At 41.8% G+C, this 24,082-nt stretch overlaps 1 protein-coding gene across 1 annotated transcript in view; it reads left to right on the top strand.

Annotated features, from left to right (window-relative positions):
• Window positions 1–24,082, top strand: part of LOC144687862 (protein phosphatase Slingshot homolog 1-like) — a 123,106-nt gene that overhangs the window by 53,271 nt on the left and 45,753 nt on the right. The window contains exons 5-10 of the mRNA XM_078554412.1: window positions 3,661–3,782; window positions 4,651–4,719; window positions 7,915–7,980; window positions 9,693–9,887; window positions 11,163–11,256; window positions 20,698–20,826. Of these exons, the coding sequence (XP_078410538.1) occupies window positions 3,661–3,782; window positions 4,651–4,719; window positions 7,915–7,980; window positions 9,693–9,887; window positions 11,163–11,256; window positions 20,698–20,826 (675 nt within the window). The remainder of the gene's footprint in view (window positions 1–3,660; window positions 3,783–4,650; window positions 4,720–7,914; window positions 7,981–9,692; window positions 9,888–11,162; window positions 11,257–20,697; window positions 20,827–24,082) is intronic.

The raw sequence follows: 24,082 nt of genomic DNA, 5'->3' as shown, positions 1-24,082 counted from the left end.
AATTTGCCTCTATTCACAATCTAAGGCAGTGCATTCAAGGTATTAACCACTACTGCTTAAAAATTTTTCCTCATGTCGCCATTGGTTCTTTTGCTCTTCACCTTATATCAATGTCCTCTCATTCTTGACCCTTCTGACAATGTGAACAGTTTCTCTCCATATACTCTGTCTGGACCCTCATGATTTTGAACACCTCTATCAAATCTCCTCTCAACCTTCTCTAAGGAGAACAGCCCATCTTCTCCAATCTATCCATGTAACTGAAGTCCCTCATCCCTGGAATCATCCTTGTAAACCTCTGTATCCTCTCTAAAGCCTTCACATCCTTCCTGAAGTGTGGCAGAATTGGACACACTACTCCAGTTGAGGCCAGACCAGTATTTTATAAAGTTTCATCATAACTTCCTTGCTTTAGTAGTCTATGCTTTTATTTATAAAACTGAGGATTCCATATGCCTTTTTAATTGCTTTCTCAACCTGCCCTACCGCCTTCAATGATTTGTGCACATACATGCCCCAGAAACCTCTGCTCTGCATCCTTTTAGAATTATCCCTTTTATATTGCCTCTTGTTCTTTCTACTAAAGTGAATCACTTCACGCTTCCCTGCATTAAATTTCAGCTGCCACGTTCAATCCATTCACCCAGCCTGTCTAAGTCATCTTGAAGTTTATCACTTCCCTCCTTACAGTTCACGATACTTCCAAGTTTTCTGTCATCTGCAAATTTTAACATTATGCCCTGTACACCCAAGTCCAGGGCCAGGATTTTAGTTCCCCTCCCACCCAGTGGGATATTACGGTCTGGCCGAACTGAATGGAGATTTAAATGGCTCACTGGGAGAGACGCCACGGTGGGGCTGTAAAAATCCTGGCCCAAGTCATTAATATGCAGCAAGAAAAACATTGGAGCCAAGTTAACCCCAAAGAGACCCCTCTTTCCTTTTTTCTATCCCCACTTCCCCTAAATCAAGGAGGGTTGTCACTAGTTGACCGTGAAACAACTGATGAATATGGGTTTGAGTCTTCCTTGGTGAAGTAGCAGTTACAAGAAAATTTCCTGAGCAGCATAGTGAGCAGATCAACTAAACGTTAACATGTGTTTTGCAAGTACACTCAGGATCACAGCTGGGTAGATGCTATCTGTCATTGAATGATGAATCTGTTAGTTGGAAATGTGAGGATTCAGTAGCAACTGCTAATGTCTCTGCAATCCAATTAAGATAAGGACTAATCCCTAGATATAGAAATGTTTGATCTTGTAACCAGTTTTCAAGTAAGGCTTTTCAGAAGAATTTGTACCATTGCTCAGTTTCCATAACAACTGCACAATAGGCATCAATGTGATGGAAGTTATATAGCACAGCTTGCAATGTATCAGGCAGCTAGATGTCCTGGGTGTGAAGTTCAATGGAATGCATCAGGCTTGCTAATCACCAGCTGCTTATTCCAGACCCCCATGTGAAGAGCTTTGGCAAATGTGTGACATATACCTGCTGGTCAGAGTAGGCCTGAACTCTCCTTCCTTGCACCCATTTTTTGCCACAAATTCAATGCACAGCTTGATCCTAGAACTTCCACAGGACCCAAAGTAAGCCCTCCAGTTGCATGCGGGAAAATTCTTAACTCTGTTTAAGCACATCTTGAATTGGGAGACAAAAGTGCTTCCACCATTTTCCTATTTTCTGCCCTGGTCTCCTATGTATCCAGCCCCTTGAGCCTGCTCTATCATTCAATAAGATCATGGCTTATCTGATTGTGGCCTCAACTCCACTCTCCTTCCAAATTCTTAGCTTTTTGATTGACAAGTGAGTTAAAAATATTCAATGACCCTGCCTCCACTGCGCTTTGGGGAACAGTTCCACAGACTCTCAACCCTCAGAGAAAAAAATTCTCCTCATCTCTGTCTTAAATGGGAGACCCCTTATTTTAAGAAGTTTTAAGAAGTCCCCTAGTTTTAGTCTTTCCCACAAAGGGAAACATCCTCTCAGCATCCACCCTGTCTAGTCCCCTCATGATCTTATGGCCAGGATTTTCCAACTCTTTCGTGGTGGGACTGCTGCGGGAGAATTTGCACCCCAGCCAGAAGTCCATTAACTTTCAGTGGGACTGGACGGTGGGCAGGGCCAGAAAATCCCACCCTATGTGTTTCAATAAGATCACCTCTCATTCTTCTAAACTCCAATGGATTCAGGTCCAACCTGTCCAGCCTTTCCTCATAGGATAGCCTCCTCATCCCAGGAATCAGTTGAGTGAACCTTCTCTGAACTGCTTCTAATGCAATTATGTAATTTCTTAAATAAAGAGACCAAAACTGTATGCAATACTCTAAATGAGGATCCAAGATAATTGAATCAAAACATCCCTACTTTTATATTCCATTCCTCCTACAATAAATGACAACTTTCTATTTGTTTTCCTAATCATTTGCTGTATCTGCACACTAACCTTTGTGACTCATGTACAGTACCAGGATATCCAGGTCCCTCTGTACCAGCGAGTTCTGCAATCTGTCCCAATTTAAATAATATGCTGCACTTCTATTCTTCTGCCAAAGTGGACAAGTTCATACTTTCCCACATTATACTCCATCTGCCAATTTTTTGCCCACTCATTTAACTTATATGTGATATACTTGTTGATGGCACAGTACTTACTTAAAATAGAGTAAAGCCACAAGAATAGAGGAATATTAAATAGGCAATAAACTGTTGAAGCACAGAAAGGTAGATCAGTGTTGCAGCTGGAAAGCATTCACTTAATCAATCATCCTGTCATTTACTCCGATACTGCTTTAACAGCATTGAAAGCGAGGTGTCAGCTGTGGCTCAGTTCATAGCACCCTCGCCTTTGAATCAGAGGGTTGTGGGTTCATGTCCCACTCCCAGAAACCAAGAACTGTGATTGTACTCGAAAGAGTTGCAATCTGTGACTGTTGATAACTCGAAAGAATTTAACAGCATTGATCAATTTACCTCAATCATTTATCTCTCCCAATAGTTCTGAGTTTTTCCAATGAATTACTGATCCATACAAGTCCAAGAAGTCTCATGTTTGATCCCTGATCAGCGCTGAATTAGCTGCCCTCAGCCACAGTGATGCTGGGATATAATTAGCCTTCTCCCTTTTAGTTTGGGAGAGGAAAATCAGTTTCTACTTTTGATTGCTATCCAATGACTTCTAATGTAAGTTGGTATGTTGGGAACAGACATGATTAGGATTGTATGTGATTCACCCTGTTGGCAAGTAGCTTATTAACACATTTAGGGTCCACAAAATAAAAATCACTAATGGCAAGGTACAAGAGGAGAATGGTGTCCATGGAAGTCTACAGATTTAGTGCTTTCAGAAACGGCAGGAGAAAACAAATTGAGGGGAAGACAAATTTGCAAATCTGATGAATATTTGGAGAGCCAACTTGATAACTTCAATTTCTCTGTGGCAGAAAAAAGTGGAGTGGCAGTTCCAGGTCACCCAGATACATTATTCGTGCTTTTGCACCGCTCTGTATTTGGGTTCCCCCAGTAATCAATAGTATTTGCAGACAAACTTCTTAACTAATTACAATGCTAAGAGCAGTGGAGTAACCAAACCTAGCTGACAATAGGATTAATATGTTTAATCTTTTGCTGAAACTCTTTGGAATTGGTTTGCTCCCACAGGCTGTACGTTTGGAAAGCATGTCTGCTGATCGAATCCGATACATGGTAGTTGTCTATACTAATGGACAACAAGATACAGAAGAGAATGTTCTTCTGGGAATTGACTTCGCAAGTAAAGAGAGGTATATAGTGTGTTAAGCATTTATGGGGAGGGGACAGGGAGGAGGTACATTAGGAGAAGAAAGTTAAGCAGTGGGAGTCCAGAAAGAATTTTCAGTCTTTTGCATAAAAAAGTGTTGTGTTATTTTGATTAGATGATACCAGGAATGAAAAATGCTAGTTATGAGGAAAGTAAGAGGATACTGGGGCCATTTTCACTGAAGCAGCATAATTAGGAAAACTATTTCCTTTGGCTAGAGAGTCAGTGATGAGGGCTCATATTTAAAATTGTCCCTGTGAGTGAGAGAGAGAGAGAGATAAGTTAGGTGAAATTTGTTTCCAAAGGATTGTTGGAGCCTGGAGTGCTTCAGACCATTGCATTTTTAAGGGGAAATTGAATAAGTACTTGAACCAGAGGAAAATACAGAGCTGTGGGACCCTGCAGAGTAGTGAAGTTAGTTTTGGATTGCTGTAGCTAAACTAAGCACCAGAACAGACAGCATAGACTTCCTGTTAAATAAATAATATTGGCGGACAAAGCAATTGTAGATCTGCATTATGAACTTTTTCTTTGAACACTTTTTTATGCAAAGCGTTTTGGGAAAATAGGGAAAGAGGCCACCAAGTCTTTTTTTTTTGGAAACTCAATGCAACATTCACTTATTAACACAGAGCCAATTTAATCTAGTTTATGGCCATGCCCTTTTGGTCACTAGAGGTGTTATTAACTATTGTAGTTCATTTGAATAATTTAGACTATGAAATTTGAATTAAGATTGTTTTCCTGCTCTGAATAGTTTTTAAAGTGTCAGATGCACCTTCATAAAACAGATGCGTGACACGTTACTAAACTGATCATCATACTTTAATGCTGACCTTTTTTCTCTCTAGTAATACATGTACTATAGGAATGACCCTTCCACTCTGGTGTGACACAAAGATTCACTTGGATGGAGATGGGTAAGGAACTGGATTCCTCCATAATTAAGAAAGAAAAAGTAGGACTGGCTAAAATCATAATTGTTAATGTAGTATAATCCTTAATATAGTATAACACTTATCTGTGTCCTTGGCTTAAAATTTTGTGTTTAAATGCAAGGAATTTCTTTGTTTAGCCAACCTGTTTCTACTCTCATTGTGGGTGATAAGGGATTACCCCGTTCTTAGAGGGGTTTAAGGAAACCTACAAGACTCAATTTCCTACATTGAAATTTTCCCAGCATTTTTAATTTAACTTTTTAAAGCTTAGTTTCTATGAAATTATGCATCATATCTATGAGAGTCTGGAATCACCTAACTTTGGATATTGGGGTTTATCCATTCAAAAACCTGGTTTGCTGAACGTTTTTAAACTTTGTATTATCAGACTACTTCTTAATTTTAAGTCTTTGACTAACTTTTTCCATTGAAATTTTGTAATGCTGTTCAATTATATTGTACACTTTTTGTAACGCATAAAATACAAGGTTTCCAAAGAATTGACAGGGGAGTTGATTATATTAATTACATTTATAGTAGCTTTTACTGGTAAATATCTCGATAAACACTTGTGCTAGTGAAAAGAACACATTGCTGAAATGCCCAAAGTATTATTTTTTAAATCTCAGTAAGACTTCAAGATACTAATGCAATTTATAAAATAATTTTTTAAACAACAATTGAAGAAAAGGAGAGAAATGCTAGTATGGGGCATTTGCGTTTGTACCCTGTGGTTGTATTGAGGACTTTTAAATCAAGAAAAGCATGGTTACAAGCTGTATAGACTTCCCTTCAGTACTTGGTCTGGACTCTAGACATAACTATGAGTGTTTTAACAGGCAGTCGATATTCAAATTTCAATGGAGTCCTAAACTGCTTCCATGTTTACAAATTATATCGGCAAGGGGAAGCATGTAGATGAAATATAGAATGCAGCTAAAGATCGATCTTTGGGAACTCCAGAGACAATGATTTGCAGGTGGAAAGAGGCACAAGACAAAAAGTCAAAAAGTACTGCATGGATTGCAAGGAGGGACTCCACAAAATGCAGCAGAGTATACACATCGGTGCTTATTCAGTGATTAAAGCACTTTTGCTTTTAATGCTGCTTTTACACGTCCTTTCAACTAACTAGAAACTCAATTCTAAGTGCGCTGCTTGAAACATTAATCTATCTTTCTCTTTCAGATCGATTGTGTAATTCTAATGTTATCTAACCTGCAGTTAAGCCTCTGCCAATTCAATTCTGAAATGGAAGCTAGGGCCTAAGCTTTTCTGCTCCATTCCTCTTGTATTATGGTGGATTTGGGAATGCCCTCCACTGTTTTATCAGCTTGTACCCTGTCCCGTTCCAGAGGGTCTGTCTGGCAGCATAAAATGTATCTGCCCACAAGTGACATTGCAATGAGGGTTTCTCTCTATTTCCCAGTTCATACTGGATGCAGGGGTAGTCTGGCTGACTGCCTTCAGTATTCAACATTCTGTGGAAGGCATGTGGGGGTGGGGAACAAAGCGTCTCTTTGGAACAAGTGCTCCGAGTATTGGTTTGCACAGAGTCTACAGGAGGAATCACAATTTTATGGTTAAAAGAAATGCTGCTTTTTAGGCAGAACAGATGCTACCTACTTTCCAACAGGCTTGCAAGGCCTGCTGCATCGCACCTCCACCCTTCTTGTAGTGGGACTCCCCAATGGCAGCCCATCCCCCGTTCCCCCAGTGGTGGCCCACTTTCTTTATGGTGATGACTTTGAGACCATAAAGTCGGTAAAGGTCGCAGGGTCATTTGTCTCAAACACACATTTCCTCCGACTAGCAACACTAGAAATATGCGCCAACTGCGATGTGGTAGCAATAGATGAGGCCTCGGAGCTGTGTAGGAACAATGTAAGGTGGCTTTGCCTTTTTGTGACACAGCATTTGGTACTTCAGTGACTTGAAGCATTGCTTGGCACTTATACACATTCAATATTGATGCACTGCTGACATTTTACATTTTTCAACATTACAAGATTAAATGATGCTTAAGAATTTAAGACGTTGGATTGAATGTGAAGGAGATGGCAATTTTAAACGTTCCACTGGATGACAACACTCATATCCTTCTATGCCAATTCTATGGGAAGAATTTTCCCATCGGCGAGCGGGGGCAAGGCCCGCTCACCGACCCATAAAATGACGCGCAGTGACATCAGGTGGGCGTCCCAACGTCACCGCACGTCATTTAGATTGTCAGTTTGGCGGGCGCGCAGCCGTGTCAGCTGCACGCCCGCCGAGCTGTCAAAGGCCTATTAAGGCCATTAACAAAATAATTAAAGTTGTTAAGAATGCTGCTCGTCCAATCTTAAGGTTGGCGGGCAGGCGAAGAGCCCAGGGCGGCCTTCACAATTTTAATGAAACCTCATCCACGGGTGAAATGAGGTTTCATGAAGGGTTTATTATTTAAATAAAAGTTTTTGAAAAAATTAATGGACATGTCCCAGCACATGTGACAGTTTCACATGAGAGGACATGTCCTTAAAATGTTTTTTTCACCTTTACTGAATATTCCAGAACTTAAACTGATCTCCCTGAGGCATGGAGGTGCCTTAGGGAGATTTCTGTGCTCTTTCGCGCATCTGCGTGAAAGAGCGCAGCCCCTGACCAGGGAATCCACCCCCGCCCGCACAGGGAGCGCTCAGCACTTCCGGGTTGCATCACACTGGGCGGGGCTTAATTGGCCTGCCCATGTAAAATGGCGGCGCACAAGGTTCGCGCTCGCTCCCGCCCACCCCCCCCCACAATGGGGGCGGGGGGGGGCGGAAATTCAGCCCTATATTTTTTCCTGCTTTTATATTGTTCACAAGCCCTTTTAGACTTTGGTCTTACTGAAAACCATTGTTTTGCTTGACAGAGAGCAAACATAATAAAAATGGTGGGTAACAGGCGTGCTCAATAAGGGGTGCCTTTGGCTAATGGATTAAGTCTTTTGAGGTGCTTTCAGGCCTCCAGAGTACAACTGAAAAGAAGTTTTTCACTAAATCCACTAATAAAACATGCTAACCATAGTGAATACATTTAGGAATAAGTTTGTTTACAGCACTTAATTGTGAAATTGCACTTTAAGAATATTGCCTCTGGTGTTTTAAATAAGCTGTTGCTACCTGGATAGTGTTATATAACAATTCTCTTTTACTTCAGTGGATTCAGTGTGAGTACAGTGGATCGCATTCATATCTTCAAGCCAGTTTCTGTACAAGCCATGTGGTAAGTAATGTATTGTATTCCCTATTGCTGTTTTATTGACTGATATAATTTACTTGATTTTGTAGAATGATTGGTCTATCTTCTAATATGTACTTCTGGAATGTGAGACAAATGCCCACATTGATGTCATAATGATTATTGGGCTTGTAAACTGGATGGAAACTTTCTTTAGTAGCCATTTCACTAAACTGATGTAACTTAGGGGAAGGGAAAAATCACTAGGAAAGATATTATCCTATTGGGCAAACCAAGGAAGTACCTTAATGTTGTAACTCGATGTGCCCATGGCTGGATCAACCCGACTATTAGAAGCTAGCATGGACTTTGGGTTGATGATGGGAAGATAAGATGAACACAAACAACAAGTAGAAAATTATTTTATATAGTGAACCTAACATAGAACTATATCTAAGCACTTTACATGAGAGAAGACAACATCAAGCCTGAGAACAGATAGAATTAAAGGGAGCTAAAGGCGTGATTCAATAATGAGGTTTTTAAGGATCTTTTGAACAACTGGAAGAAGTAACTAAAGAAAGTGATTGTAGATATGAATTGAAAATTACAGCAGTATAATGGTTGAAAGATCAATTTCTGGAGTGTAGATTTGTGTAGTACAGTTAGGCAAGTAGAAGTTGAGACATAAAGTTGAAGATCAGTCAAGTATCAAATAAAGTGAAGCAAGACTGGGAAGAGTTTGAGTTAGAGGATGTGGAGGTTAGCAGTGATAATGGGTGCATGAAACATGTGAAAGGGTACTCGGGCTGTGGATTGCTAAAAGTTTTCTGATTTTGCAGTATAGTATATACTGATTTCATAAACTTACCTCTCTTCTCAGATTCTTCACTGCAGCTCAATATTTAACTCAGGTTACATTACAGTAAAATTCTGGTTTGTACTAGATAAGATGGCAATGTACACCTATTGGCAGTGTCTGTATCAGTGAACCTTAAAATGCCACTAAAATTGTTAGTTGTAACTACCTGTATTTGAATTACTTCATGTACAGTCTGTCTCTATCTAAAGGAAAAAGTAAATTTGGAGAAATACACCATGAAAATCATCTTAGCTCAAAGAATGATAAATGTTTGGAATGATTTTGCAAGATAATATAGGGAAAGATATTTGATTTATTCAAAATATAATTAGATGCCTTAATAGGAGAGTTAGTGTACTCAACGAATGAACTTCAATGGTCATAAAGCCTCATGCATCTTGAAAAGAATTAGCACTATGCATAAATTAGAAAAACTGTAAGTAACTTTAAAACCCTTGTTTTTATTTTATTTTGACCAATTTTTGTTCAGACATTATATACTGACAACCTCATCAGGGGAACTAGCAGAATCCTTAGTGAATCAGTAGACTGAGAGAGGTGAATTAATTTCAATGCGATCACACAATTACCAAAACACCCAAAGGTCAGTGATTGCCTCTGGCGATAGTAATTCCCTTCCCTCATCCTGTTAAGCTCAGTAATTTATCTCAGCCTGTCATTGGCATTTACAGTTTAAATAAACAGCAAGAAAACATCAATAGCACAAATTCCAAAGGAATCAAAAGTCTTCAAATGTTCTATTTTCAAAGGGGACATGGATAGTAAGATTTCCTTTCTAAGTCAGATGTCAATGAAGATGACCTGAATAAGGTATTTGTTTGCACGGTTATAGAGACGAAAGGTTTAAAACACGTCCATTATTTGTGTTTTATAGGTCAGCACTACAAATTCTCCACAAGTCCTGCGAAATAGCACGTAGGTACAATTACTACCCATCAGGAATTGCTTTGACTTGGACCAGTTACTATGAGAGCTGCATTAATTCAGACCAAAGTTGTATTAATGAATGGAACACAATGCAAGACTTGCATTCCATGCGGGCTGACTCACCCCCAATGTTTGCTGAAAAGTGAGTAAAGATTACACCCCTTTATAAGCTTTTTTTTTCCCCAAGAGTTTTTTGTGATCAATTTGAGATGATCCCACTTTCCCAGGTCCAATTTTTAAGAATTATTTTTGACAAATATGCATTGAAGAGTAAGTGACATTGAAACAAAAAGCAAAATACTGAAAACTGCTGAGGTCGTATAAAGAAGTACAAATTTGCTATTTCTTATTTTATGTTTATTCATTTTGTTGCTCTGTTCTTTCTCAACCCTAGTTTGTTTTGTTTTTAAATATTTTTTAACCTTGCATTGCTTTTGCAGCAGTTTGCACAAGGAGCATAGAGAAAACCCAACCATTTTCAGTTGTCATGTGTATTGTGCAGACAGCTGTTTAGTATGATTGAGCATTCTTGTAAATATTTAACGTGCCATCTAAATTAAATTTACATTGATGCCTTAAAAGATACAAGAGAAATGGTACATTAAGTAGAGATATGGTATGCTCGTATTTTCCCAATGAGCCTATACTTTGGAATATATAAATTATCAACAGGTGATTTTCTGAGCAACAAGTGTGTTTTTTTTAAGAAGTGTATTTTTTCTCCTTTTGTCTCTAGCACCTGGGTTGAAACTCTCCCCTCACTGATAGCCCATAATATTCTTCACTAAATATACTTCTGAGTCAGTGAAGGCATAAAATTCCAGTGTTGGAATGAAAATGCCATTATAGAGTTATTTGTCTCTCTGTTTACGGCAGATCAGGAAGAGCTGTACACTGAATCTGATCAGAGTGCTAGGCCTGACATAAGAAAAAAAACGAGTGGAAAAATGTTCTGCCCTGCTGCACTGATATTCTAATAGCCACAAAAATTCCTCCACTACGCCCCCCCCACCGCCACAAAAGCTAAAAGGAATTTTTAGTTTCTCTTAGTAGTTTCTTCCTCCTAAGAACCATTCCAATGTAAGAATCAAAAACTCAACATTGAGTATCAGGCATTTCAACCGTGGAGAGAATCGCTGCCAAATCAGCACATTCAGCGCATAGCTCTTAGATAACATTAATGAGTGGGAATGCTATCTGATTTGCCAATACACCAGTAATTGTTGCAGTCCATTTCTAACCCTGGCTGAAAAAACCTCATTTGGCATTGGATAAGATTGAAACTAGAAACGCAGCTTGGTACGACACCAGTGTCACACTTACCCTCTTTTGTTTTTGGTTAGGAGTTTGGATTTTCTTAGTCAGGTAAGACAAATGAACTTTGAAATAAATGTACTTGTGGACTTTTTTTTAACAGACCAACAGAGAATGAACTAACCGAACAATTAATAAGAAACAGACTAAGATACATAATGATGAGCAAAGATTTGGAAAATGTCACTTCTAAAGAAGTAAGTTTGCAGTTGTGCTAAACAAATATCATGCGTCAAATTGTGGAAATGTTACTTGTGAGTAACAAGTTTTCTATCAATGATTTACAAAAATGACTTTAGGAAGAGCAATTTATACTTAACGACTCCCCCTAAACAGTTGTTTTGTGCTTGCACCTTAACAAATGCACTGATTTTGCAGTCCATTAATCCATGTTAATAAAGTAAATGTGTGATTTCTTCTAACAATCAAAATATAATTAGCCAGCATTTAAACAAAGGAAAATATAAATTCATGCTTTGCCATAAAGGTGTACACTTAAAACATGAGTCTGTCCTTTTTGGATGGTGATTGCCATGCTATTTCTAGTATTTTCAGCTTTTCTTTAAGATTTCCAGCATTTTATTTTGTTTCTACCTGTACATAGAAGAATCATTGATTACTTCAGCAAAGAAAGACAAGAGTATATCTGGAGTATATGTCTATAGCCAGAAACCGAAAATAGGGGAATGATCCTACCTACATTAATCCTGTTCAGCCCTTTGCAACCCAGTCACAAAGCACTGTTGTTGGTGCTTGAATTAGGATACCTGCATGGGAACAGGCAGGTTGGTGGTTTGCTTAAAGGTACAGGTAGATAAAGCAACATCAGACAAACAACATTGGCATTTTGGGTTTTATAAATAGCAAAAAGGCATGTATTCCATTTCTGAAAGGCAATGCTTAGCCCAACTTAGAATATTGTGTACAGCTTTGGGAGTCCCATTATAGACTTGATTTTTTTAAAAATTTGTTCACGGGATGTGGGCGTCGCTGGCTGGACCAGTATTTATTGCCCATCCCTTATTGCCCTTGAGAAGGTGGTGGTGAGCTGCCTTCTTGAACCGCTGCAGTCCATATGGCGTAGGTACACCCACAGTGCTGTTAGGAAGGGAGTTCCAGGATTGTGAGCCAGCAACAGTGAAGGAATGGCGATATATTTCCAAGTCAGGATGTTGAGTGACTTGGAGGGGAGCTTCCAGGTGGTGGTGTTCCCATTTATCTGCTGCCCTTGTCCTTCGAGATGGTAATGGTCGTGGGTTTGGAAGGTGCTGTCTAAGGAGCCTTGGTGAATTCCTGCAGTGCATCTTATTTTTGGTACACACTGCTGCTACTGTGCGTTAGTGGTGGAGGGAGTGAATGTTTGTGGATGTGGTGCCAATCAAGCAGGCTGCTTTGTCCTGGACGGTTTCAAACTTCTTAAGTGTTGTTGGAGCTGCACTTATTCAGGCAAGTGGGGAGTATTCCATCATACTCCTGACTCGTGCCTTGTATATGGTGGACAGGCTTTGAGGAGTCAGGAGGCAAGTTACTCATCGCAGGATTCCTAGCCTCTTGTAGCCACAGTATTTATATGGCTAGTCCAGTTCAGTTTCTGGTCAATGGTAATCCCCCGTCCGGGATGTTGATATTGGGGTTTCAGTGATGGTAATGCTTGAACATCAAGAGGCGATGGTTGGATTCTCTCTTACTGGAGATGGTCACTGCCTGTCACTTCTGTTGTGTGAATGTTACTTGCCACTTGTCAGCCCAAGCCTGGATATTGTCCAGGTCTGGCTGTATTTGGACATGGACTGCTTCAGTATCTGAGGAGTTGTGAATGGTGCTGAACATCGTGCAATCATCAGCAAACATCCTCACTTCTGACCTTGATGGAAGGAAGGTCATTGATGAAGCAGCTGAAAATGGCTGGGCCAAGGGCACTACCCTGAGAAACTCCTGCGGTGATGCCCTGGAGCTGAGACCTGGGATCCAACAGAGGGCGCTGGTGAGAAGTGACTGAAGCATTCTGGGAGAAGTCATTGCAGCCTCCGCGACTCAGGAGGGAACAGAGGAGAAGGACTGTTACACTCAACAGGAGGAAGGGCATCCAACAGAGGGCGCTGGTGAGAAGTGATTGAAGCATTCTGGAAGAAGTCATCGCAGCCACCGCGACTCAGGAGGGAATCGAGGAGGACCCATTGTCAAAGAACGGAATAGCCCCAAACATTACATTGCTGTAGTGTTTCCATCCCTCCCTCCTCCTCAAACCTAAAAAAAAAGAGAGAAAGAGGCAGTGCCTTGAGGAGTGCACCAGACTTGCGAGGGACACGCTTCTGAAAGTGGATGTTAAAGAAAAAGCAGCTGATTGGTGAGTAATCCTGGGAGCAGACTCGGAGGGAGGAGCACCGGAGCGGTGAGTATAAATCTAGCTTACCTCGGGGATTCGCGGCCTTGTCTCTATGGAGCAGACTCGGAGGGAGGAGCACCGGAGCGGTGACCTCGGGGCACAGAGTAACTGAAGCCAAAACTGAAAAAGTGACGTCACAGGAAAGTTGTGACCTGATTGCTTGGTAAGAAATCTGCACCAAATTTGGAAAAAAAACACTGCAAAGCTAAGTAATAAATTAATTATCTAAGTAGAGATGGCTGGGCAGGTGATGTGCTGTAGCTGTATGATGTGGGAGCTGGCAGATCCCATTGCGCGCCGCAGTGACCACATCTGCAGCAAGTGTTGGTTGCTGGAGGAACTCCGGCTCAGAATTGATGAGCTGGAGTCCGAGCTCCAGACGCTGCGGCACATCCGGGAGGGGGAGAGTTACCTGGACGCTTTGTATCAGGAGGCGGTCACACCCGGTAGATTAAGTACCTCAAGTCCGGTCAGTGGTCAGGGTCAGCAGGGTGTGACTGCAAGTGAGGCAGGTAGAGGGATCCTGTGTTCAGGAACAGAGGAGCCTTAGCTCTTGAGCTTGTCCAACAGGTACGAGGTACTTGCTCCCTGTGTGGATGAGGAAGAGGGCTTTAGGGAGGATGAGCCAGCTGACCATGGCACCGTGGCACAGGAGGCAATTCAAGAGGGGGGAGCAAAAAGACAAGTGGTAGTTGTAGGAAATTCTATAATTAGGGGAATTGATAGCTTCCTTTGTAAGCAGGATCGAGAGTCCCGCATGGTATGTTGCCTGCCCGATGCCAGGGTGAGGGACATCTCTGACCGGCTTGAAAGGATATTGGAGAGAGAGGGGGAGGGGGAGGATCCAGTTGTTGTGGTCCACGTCGGGACAAATAACATAGGTAAGACTAGGAAAGACGACCTGTTTGGGGATTATCAGGAACTAGGAACTAAATTAAAGAACAGGTCCTCAAGGGTTATATTCTCCGGATTACTACCCGAGCCACATGCAAATTGGCATAGGGACGCGAGAATAAGGGAAATAAACACGTGGCTAAAGGAGTGGTGCGGGAAAGAGGGGTTCCATTTCGTGGGGCACTGGCATCAGTATTGGAACAGGAGGGATCTGTACCGTTGGGACGGTCTCCACCTGAACCGATCTGGGACCAATGTTCTAGTGAAAAGGGTAAATAGGGTGGTCAACAGGACTTTAAACTAGAAAGTGGGGGGGTGAGAGAAGGGTAAAACTCCAAGAATCATGACTAATGGGAAACAAAGCAGCAGGTTAGCGTGTGGGGGGGTGGATTCAACTTAATGGAAAATTATGAAAAAACTGAGAAGAAAGGAGAGCCCAGGAGAGGCTATTAAAGTCTCCAGAACACAAAATAGGACAGTGTGTTTGGAAAGGGCTAGGAATCTAACTTCAAGCACATCAGATAAAGGGATGACAATGAGAAAGAGGACAGGAAATACAGGACTGAAGGTGTTGTATCTGAATGCACGCAGTATACGAAATAAGGTAAATGAGCTTGTGGCGCAGATTGAAATTGGCAGGTATGATGTGGTGGGCATTACGGAGACATGGCTGCAAGGGGATCAGTACTGGGAGCTAAATATCCAAGGATATACATCCTATCGAAAAGATAGGCAGGTTGGCAGAGGGAGTGGGGTTGCTTTGTTAGTAAGTAATGAAATTAAATCGATAGCAAGAAATGATGTAGGGTCAGATGATGTAGAATCTGTGTAGGGAGAGTTGAGGAACTGCAAAGGTAAAAAAACCATAATGGGAGTTATGTACAGGCCTCCGAACAGCAGTCAGGATGTGGGGCACAAGATACACCAGGAGATAGAAAAGATGTGTAAGAAAGACAAGGTTACAGTGATCATGGGGGATTTCAATATGCAGGTAGACTGGGAAAATCAGGTTGGTAGTGGATTCCAAGAAAAGGGATTTGTGGAATGTCTATGAGATGGCTTTTTGGAGCAGCTTGTGGTGGAGCCCACTAGGGAACAGGCAATTCTAGATTTAGTGATGTGTAATGAGGCAGATTTGATAAGGGAGCTTAAGGTGAAGGAAGGAACCCTTAGGAGGAAGTGACCATAATATGATAGAATTTACCCTGCAATTTGAAAGGAAAAAGCTGGAATCAGATGTAACGGTATTACAGTTGAATAAAGGCAACTACAGAGGCATGAGGGAGGAGCTGGCCAGAATTGACTGGGAGATGAGCCTAGCAGGAAAGACAGTGGAACAGCAATGGCAGGAGTTTCTGGGAGTAATTTGGGAGACACAGCAAAATTCATCCCTAGGAAGAAGAAGCATACTAAAGGGAGGACGAGGCAACCATGGCTGACAAGGGAAGTGAGGAACAGCATAAAAGCTAAAGAGAAAGCATACAATGCGGCGAAGAGCAGTGGGAAACCAGGGGATTGGGAAGCCTACAAAGACCAACAGAGGACAACTAAAAAAGAAATAAGGAGGGAGAAGATTAAATATGAGGGTAAACTAGCCAGTAATATAAAAGAAGATTGCAAGAGTTTTTTAGATATATAAAGGGTAAGAGAGAGGCAAAAGTGGACATTGGGCCGCTGGAAAATGACGCTGCAGAAGTAGTAGGGGGAACAAAGAAATGGTGGAGGAACTGAATAGGTACTTTGCGTCAGTCTTCACAGTGGAAGACACGAGTGACATCCCCAAAGTTCAAGAGAATCGGGGGGGCAGAGGTGAGTATGGTGGCCATTACCAAGGAGAAGGTGCTAGGAAAACTGAAAGGTGTGAAGGTGGATAAATCACCTGGGCTAGATGGATTACACCCCAGAGTTCTGAAGGAGATAGCTGAAGAGATAGTGGAGGCGTTAGTGGTGATCTTTCAGGAATCACTGGAGTCAGGGAGGGTCCCAGAGGACTGGAAAATTGCTACTGTAACCTCTCTGTTTAAGAAGGGAGTGAGGTAAAAGACGGGAAATTACAGGCCGATTAGCCTGACCTCGGTCGTTGGTAAGATTTTAGAGTCCATTATTAAGGATGAGATTTCAGAATACTTGGAAGTGCATGGTAAAATCAGGCAAAGTCAGCATGGTTTCATCAAGGGGAGGTCATGCCTGACAAATCTGTTAGAATTCTTTGAGGAGGTAACAAGTAGGTTAGACAAAGGAGAGCCAATGGATGTTATCTACTTGGACTTCCAGAAGGCCTTTGACAAGTTGCCGCACAGGAGGCTGCTCAGTAAGATAAGAGCCCATGGTGTTAAAGACAAGGTACTAGCATGGATAGAAGATTGGCTGTCTGGCAGGAGGCGGAGAGTGGGGATAAGGGGGTCCTTCTCAGGATGGCGGCCGGTGACTATTGGAGTTCCGCAGGGGTCAGTGTTGGGACCACAACTTTTCACTTTATACATTAATGATCTAGATGAAGGAACTGAGGGCATCCTGGCTAAGTTTGCAGATGATACAAAGATAGGTGGAGGGACAGGTAGTATTGAGGAGGCGGGGAGGCTGCAGAAGGATTTGGACAGGTTAGGAGAATGGGCAAAGAAGTGGCAGATGGAATATAACGTGGGGAAGTGTGAGGTCATGCACTTTGGTAGGAAGAATAGAGGCATGGTCTATTTTCTAAATGGGGAGAGAATTCAGAAATCTGCAGTGCAAAGGGACTTGGGAGTCCTAGTCCAGGATTCTCTTAAGGTTAACTTGCAGGTTGATCGGTAGTTAGGAAGGCAAATGCAATGTTGGCATTTATTTCGAGAGGACTAAAATATAAAAGTCGGGATGTGCTGCTGAGGCTTTATAAGGCTCTGGTCAGACCACATTTAGAATATTGTGAGCAATTTTGGGCCCCGTATCTCAGGAAGGATGTGCTGGCCCTGGAGAGGGTCCAGAGGAGGTTCACGAGAATGATCCCAGGAATGAAAGGCTTAACATATGAGGAACATTTGAGGACTCTGGGTCTATACTCGATGGAGTTTAGAAGGATGAGGGGGGATCTGATTGAAACTTACAGAATACTGAAAGGCCTGGATAGAGTGGACGTGAAGAAGATGTTTCCATTAGTAGGAGAGACTAGGACCCGAGGGCACAGCCTCAGAGTAAAGGGAAGACCTTTTAGAACAGAGATGAGGAGAAACTTCTTAAGCCAGAGAGTGGTGAATCTATGGAATTCATTGCCACAGAAGGCTGTGGAGGCCAGGTCATTGAGTGTATTTAAGACCAAGATAGATAGGTTCTTGATTGGTAAGGGGATCAAAGGTTACGGGGAGAAGAAGGGAGAATGGGGTTGAGAAACTTATCAGCCATGATTGAATAGCGGAGCAGACTCGATGGGCCAATTGGCCTAATTTCTGCTCCTATTACTTTTATAAAAAAGATTACTGACCTCCAACAACCACAACCATCTTCATTTGTGCTAGGAATGACTCCAACCAGCGGAGAGCTTTCCCCCCTGATTCCCATTGACTCCAGTTGTGCTAGGGCTCCTTGATGCCACATGCTGTCAAATGCGGCCTTGATGTCAAGGGCAGTGACTCTCACCTCACCTTGGGAGTTCAGCTCTTTTGTCCATGTTTGAACCTGGGCTGTAATGAAGTCAGGAGCTGAGTGGCTCTGGCAGAACCCAAACTGGGCGTTAGCGAGCAGGTTATTGCAAAGCAAGTGCCACTTGATAGCAAATGTTGATGACCCCTTCCATTATTTTACTGACGATGGAGAGTAGCCAGATGGAGTGCTAATTGGCCAGGTTGGAATTGTTCTGCTTTTTGTGTACAGGATATACCTGGGCAATTTTCCACATGGCTGGGTAGATGCCAGTGTTGTAGCTGTACTGGAACAGCTTGGCTAGGTACGTGGCAAGTTCTGGAGCACAGGTCTTCAGTACTAATGCCAGAATATTGTCAGAGCCCATAGCCTTTGCAGTATCCAGTGCCTTAAGCCGTTTCTTGATATCAATTGGAATGAATCACATTGGCTGAAGACTGTATTCTATGATACTGGGAACCTCCAGTGGAGGCCGAGATGGATCATCCAGTTGGCACTTCTGGCTGCAGATTGTAGCAAATGCTTCAGCCTTATCTTTTGCACTGATGTGCTGGGCTCCACCACCAGTGAGCATGGGGATATTTGTGGAACCTCCTCCTCCAAAGAGTTGTTTAATTGTCCACCACCATTCACGACTGGATGTGGCAGGACTGCAGAGCTTAGATCTGATCCAATGGTTGTGGGATCGCTTATCTCTGAACATCACTTGCTGCTTATGCTGTTTGGCACGCAAGTAGTCCTGTGTTATAGCTTCACCAGTTTGACATCTCATTTTTAGGTATGCCTGGTGATGCTCCTGGCATGCAGTCCTGCACACTTTATTGAACAAGGGTTGATACCCAGGCTTGGTGGTAATGCTAGAGTGGGGGATATGCTGGGTCATGAGGTTACAGATTGTGGTTGTTTGCAATTCTGCTGCTGATGGCCCACAGCGCCTCATGGAGGCCCAGTCTTGAGTTGCTATCTATCCCATTTAGCATGATGGTAGTGCCACACAACACGATGGAGGGTATCCTCAATGTGAATGGTGGGATTTTGTCTCCACAACAACTGTGCAGTGGTCTCTCCTACCGATACAGTATCTGCAGCAGGCAGGTTGGTGAGGATGAGGTCAAGTATGTTTTTCCCTCTTGTTGGTTCCCTCACCATCTGCTGCAGACCCGGTCTAGCAGCTATGCCCTTTAGGACTCGGCCAGCCTGGTCAGTAGTGATACTACCGAGCCACTCTTGGTAACGGACAGTGAAGTCCCCACCCAGAGTACATTATGTGCCCTTGCCGCCCTCAGTGCTTCCTCCAACTGGTGTTCAACATGGAGGAGCACTGATTCATCAGCTGAGGGAGGGCGGTACACGGTAATCAGCAGGAGGTTTCCTTGCCCTTGTTCAACCTGATGCCATGACACTTCATGGGATCTGGAGTTGATGTTGAGGACTTCCAGGGCAACTCCCTCCCAACTGTATACCACTGTGCTGCCACCTCTGCCGGAACAGGACATACCAGGGATGGTGATGGTGGTGTCTGGGACATTATCTGTAAGGTATGATTCCGTGAGGATGACTATGTCAGGCTGCTTGACTAGTCTGTGAGACAGCTCTCCCAATTTTGGCACTAGCCCCCAGATGTTAGTGAGGAGGACTTTGTAAGATCGACATGGCTGAGATTGCAGTTGTCGTTTCTTGTGCCTAGGTCGATGCCAGGTGCTCCATCCGGTCTCATTGCGTGGCTTTGTAGCAGTTTGGTACAACTAAGTGGCTTGCTAGGCCATTTCAGAGGGCATTTAAGAGTCAATCACATTGCTGAGGGTCTGGAGCCACATGTAGGCCAGATTTGAACCAGATGGGTTTTTACAACAATCAATAATTCCAGATTTTTTTATTGAATTCAAATTCCACCACCTGCCGTGGTGGGATTCGAACCCGGGTGCCCAGAGCATTACCCTCGGTCTCTGAATTACTACTCCAGTGATAATACCACTACGCTATCACCTCCCCAGTGAAGACAGAAGTTAGGAGATGTTTTAGCATCGATTTGTTAGGACAAGGAATGCTTCCCAAGTTATATCGTTGAGAGAGATGTTTGTCTCTTTCAAGAGAACAGCAGATAAACATTTGAAATGGAGGAAGAGGCAGAACTATGAGGAGAGAGTAGGGTAATGTGATTGGTTTGGGATTGCCCCAGCAAAGAACTGATAGACATGATTGGCTGCATTGGTCACCTTTTGTGCTATAAACGTCTTGGTTCTAGGTGAAGAGTAATCTTGGAATTGGAACAAAGAATACATATTTTACTGACTTAAAAATTGTCATATAAATCACCTGAGAGCCTAGTATTATGATGTCATCCACTGCAGCACATAGACATAAAGATCTAAGTCTAATTCCTGGTCTATGCTGTGTTAGTTGATCTCAGCCACAGAAGCAGTTGAGCATTGCAGTTTACCTTGCTACCCTAAACAAAGGCAGGGTGCAAAATCAGTCAGATTCCAATACATACTTGAAAATCCGGCAAAGGCTGTATCAGGTTCAGTTAAGATGCCCTTTACTCTAAATAGTTTGGTTGACATTCGGACACAAAGATTTGCTACTTGAACTAGTCTTCAGGGAACTGTCACTCTCTATGGCGTCACATACCAAGAAGAGTCCATCTTATTGAGATAGAGAAAATAGGACTAAAAAATTTTACTAAAAAAATGTATAATAATTATTGCATTATGCATGCTACTGAAGATTTTTTTGTTGACAGATTCGAAATGAGTTGGAACAGCAGATGAACTGCAATCTGAAAGAGTACAAAGGATTTATTGATAATGAAATGCTGATCATTTTAGGACAAATGGATAAAGCTTCCTTAATATTTGATCATCTTTATCTGGTAATATTTTTTTCTCTCTATTCTGTAGATTTGTTTAATTACAGGGTGACTTTTTTTGACACCGTTGTATTCATCAAAATGAAACCGTTGTTTTAAAGGAATGTACATTTGCTACTTCTGGATAAGAACAACTGAGTCTGCCGAGTCTTCATCTTATTTCTCCCCCACCTTCTCCAATTTAAATATTTGTCAGTGTCCCATTCCATGGAATGCATGCTGCCACCCTGCTCCTTCCAAAATATACATTCATGTCCTATCAATTATTGGATACCCTTGTTCATTTCCACCTTTTCAAGATACCTATCTCAAATACACTTATCTAGTGTCAGATAGTCCATTGAATAGTTGAGGTTGAATCTTCCTCTGGGCTTGGAAAAACCTAACCAGCAAACATTTGTGTTTTGCAAACTGCACATATGTGACTTCAAATGGCATTTTTCTCTTTTTATACTGGGGTCAGGTTCGCAGTGCAGTTTGAAAGCCATGCTGGAGTGCGTAAGGAGTGTGGCCCGCTTTTATTCTTCAACACTGTATCCCAGCTCCTAACAATGTTTAAAGGCCCCCTCAACCTCACCCTTTGCCTGCCTTGCAACCCCCCACCCACTCTCTATGCCAACCTATGTCCCCCTCGGATTATCCATGCCATCTCTGTGTCCCCATGTATCCTCCATGCCCTCTCCGATCACTCCATGCTCCCCATGTATCCTCCATAGCCATTCACACAGTATGCACTATGTCCTCAGATTTCATACAACATCATTGGAAAATATTTTACATTTCTTAGGGAAGGGAAATAGAAATCACCATCTAATGAATGACTCCATATCATTGATTCTAAGGAAAAAATGAATTCCTCCATGTGAAAAAAAATGAGATACATGTAATCCTATTAGCTTAAGCCAATAAACCTAAAAGTGCATCAGAGGGACAGTCTGTTATTATAACCTCTTGAAACTGTCATTCATTCTCAGATGAATGGAACACCTACTGTGACGAAACCCATTAGCACTTAAATCTCAACCAAGCATTGTTAATGGTCACAGCTGTCCAAACAATTGACTTCTCTAGGAAGGAAAAAAACAGAAGGTGCTCATTTCCAGTTCAATTTCAAAACAGAGTGTCTGTCAATCAATTTAAGGGAGCAGGTGATTAGATGTTTTTCAATTGTCAAAACCACAATTTTTTTTTCAGCCAGAGCCACTTAAATTACAATAGAAAAGGTGACAGCACAAGCTGACAGGATATTTTAAATGACAGATCCCTATGATGAATTGTTACATTAAAAACACATCTACATTACGATACAGCACCTATATGTTCAAAGGTGTGAAGACACTTTACACTTTTCAGAATGTTCCAGACTTCTCTGCAGGCTTTTTTATTTTCTTCACAAACTCTCAAAAGGTGAGTTATTTGTATTAAAATGCACTCGGAAACCTTTGCGGCCACATTTCCAAAACAAAATTAGGTCAGAGGTTGGGAATTCTGTGGCTAGTAACTCATTTCCTGACTCCCCAAAGACTGTCCACGAGGCACAAGTGTGATGGAAGACGAAGAAGTGTGGATGAGTGCGATTCCATCAACTCTTGAGAAGTTCAACACCATCCAGAACAAAGCAGCCCACTTGATCGGCAACCCATTCTCCACCTTGAACATTCACTCCCTACACCACCAACACACAATGGCATCAGTGTGTGCCATCAAAAGGTGCACTATAGCAACTCATCAAGGCTGCTTTGACAGCACCTTCCAAACCTGCAACTTCTACCATCTAGAAGGATAAGGGCAGCAAGCGTATGTCAACATGACCACCTCCAAGACACTCACCATCCTAGCTTGGAAGTACATCGTCGTTCCTTCACTGTCGCTGGGTCAAAGTCCTCGAACTTCCTTCTTAACAGCACTGGTGTACCCACACCACATGGACTGCAGCAGTTCAAGAAGGCAGCACACCACCACCTTGTCAAGACAATCAGAGATGAGAAACAAATGCTGGCCTTGCCAGCAATGCTCACATCCCTTGAAAGAATTTTGTAAAAGGCAGTTCAAAAAAGATTGAATCCTTCCAGTGATGTTTGCAAATTATTGCTATCATTAAGTAGACTTATTTGTGTTGAAACAATGGATAACATGTCACTCATCAAAAGCACAGTATATGATGGCATGTAATTAAAATAGGCTGGAAGCAAACTTTGATTTATACTGCTCTAATTAAACGTTAGTCAATTTGCTTTGGCATTGCATGGAGGACTTAAGATCAAGTGTAGTGTGCAGGTGAAGTGGCATTGGAGAATGGGAAATAATTGGACCCATGTGCAAATTTCCACTATAAATAGAAATCGTGGGGCAAAAATGCCAACATAGACCAGTTGAGATGTGCGGCCCATTTCTGTGTTGTAGACTTGATGAAAATTCCTATCCCCACATTTTAAAATGGAAACTGCATGTGCAAATTTATCTCATTGCCATAGCACATTTCTGCTAGTGGTGGCACTGTGCAGTTTTTAAATGCAAATGTATGAATTTATAATATAAAACTTAATAGGATGTTTGTGGATATGTGAAACTTTTAATAATATTAAGATTTATGTAAAGTTTCTGTGGTAAAATTGTATTCTTACCATGAACAAATCTCAGGATGATTACTTCTGATATTCGTGACTGGCTTGTTAAACATTTTTAATAACTGTTTTGTTTTGAACTCCATCCAGTATTTCGCACAAAATTTTGAGCAGCCCGAGCCTTCAGCAAACTCTTCAGTCAACTTAAAAATATTTATTTGTAGCAAAACAGGAAACTAGTTAAAACATTAGAGGCAATGCTTCTAATTTTAATGACATCTACTTACCCCACAGTAGTATTAGAAAAAAAAAGTAAGGTATTATCTGTGTCTTGGTCAACATTGTTCTTGTAATTAGCAGTATCAAAAACATAAATGGTCATACATTTAATTGCTATTTTTGAGATCTTGAATTCAAAATGACTGCAGCATTTACTACATACAATTGCAGTTCTTCACTTCCTTACATTTGAAACATCTGATAAGGTACTATATAAATGGAAATCATTTTCTTTTTTAACAAACTCCAGAGCGTAGCAACAATGAATTCAACTTTGAAATGTTCACAGTCAAATGGCACAAGGACTTATCTCTTGAGTAGGTGGCAAAGACAATGTGTAACTGAACTGAAAGGATTTATGATTCCGTGTCTGTGCTGAGCTAGCTATTCCCACCTGCAGCCACAGTTGATCTAGG

This window comes from Cetorhinus maximus, chromosome 12 (genome assembly GCF_964194155.1).
Source record: "Cetorhinus maximus chromosome 12, sCetMax3.hap1.1, whole genome shotgun sequence".
Lineage (NCBI taxonomy): Eukaryota > Metazoa > Chordata > Chondrichthyes > Lamniformes > Cetorhinidae > Cetorhinus > Cetorhinus maximus.
Note: the sequence above shows the minus strand (reverse complement) of the source record. Positions and strands in the feature narration are given on the sequence as shown.